The 996-nt window shown below is 38.2% G+C and overlaps 1 protein-coding gene across 1 annotated transcript in view; it reads right to left on the bottom strand.

Moving 5' to 3' along the window:
- Positions 1 to 996, bottom strand: part of LOC119581843 (organic cation transporter protein-like) — a gene marked incomplete at its 3' end in the record, with an annotated part of 16256 nt that continues 15260 nt past the window's right edge. Inside the window, 1 exon segment of the mRNA XM_037929981.1 lies at positions 1 to 57. Within this exon segment, the coding sequence (XP_037785909.1) occupies positions 6 to 57 (52 nt within the window).

Raw genomic sequence — 996 nt, 5'->3', positions numbered from 1 at the left:
CCACACTAGGCACGGAGTTTTGCCATTTCTGTCTCTTCTGTGACACTTCCATCCGCTCTGGAAAGGAAAATACATGTATATATTATCATATCCCGTGTGACTTCTATTCCATTTCTTCAGATTGATATTTTCTTCATAATTTACTGGCTAAGTTTGTTTACTCTCGTATTTGATACTATCAAATTTACAAAGATTTTGACTGGACTGTGTTCCAGTAATTCTTATTAATCTCTGAGGAATGTTTTCTGTAGTACACGGGTTATATTCAGGAACAGACCACGATTTAATTTTTGTGTATGCCACCACGATTTTGTATCATACTCTTTTAGATTTTCCCAGTTTGGGGGAATATCTCTGTATGTGACTTATCAGTATCCCTCTCTTATGGATCGTCCACATACCTACTTAGGCGAATGGGTGTCATTAGTAACATATACTAGTAAAGTGTTGTACAAAGGTAATGAAACCCATCTTTGTGTTTCTCTTCCTCCAGACCACTTTGTTGTCTATATGTTAACATTTATACTTATTATGTTTTTGTTTGCTAGTTTCAATAAGGTGCTCCCCTAAGCCACATCGCTTTGCTGCCTTCTCTTCTTTCCTTCATTCTACACACCTTCAGATTTTTTTTGTTCAGTCACTGCCCCACTTCTTCCTCGTTCTGATGTTTCTCATAAGGTGTATTTAGCTATTTACCTTGTGTCTCCTCGGGTGTTTCTCCGCCTGTTCTGTATTTTCACACCCTGTCTGAGCAAGTACTTTGTAACTTAGTAGGATTTTGTCTGATATATTGGGGTGCTTCCGCCGTGGCTTGCAAGGACCACCCATCTCCATAGTCTTTACTATGTTTCGAACTGTTCCCTTATTGCATACTGGTTTTTATTTCCTTTTATATCTCCTCCAGACGGGTAGAGGTAAACGTGCAACACCCGCAGTCTAGTAACTTTCTGATAAATCGTAATTTACTGTACTGTATGTTTTGCTTTATAAAATAGT

Source organism: Penaeus monodon, chromosome 15, assembly GCF_015228065.2.
Source record: "Penaeus monodon isolate SGIC_2016 chromosome 15, NSTDA_Pmon_1, whole genome shotgun sequence".
Classification (NCBI taxonomy): Eukaryota; Metazoa; Arthropoda; class Malacostraca; order Decapoda; family Penaeidae; genus Penaeus; species Penaeus monodon.
Note: the sequence above shows the minus strand (reverse complement) of the source record. Positions and strands in the feature narration are given on the sequence as shown.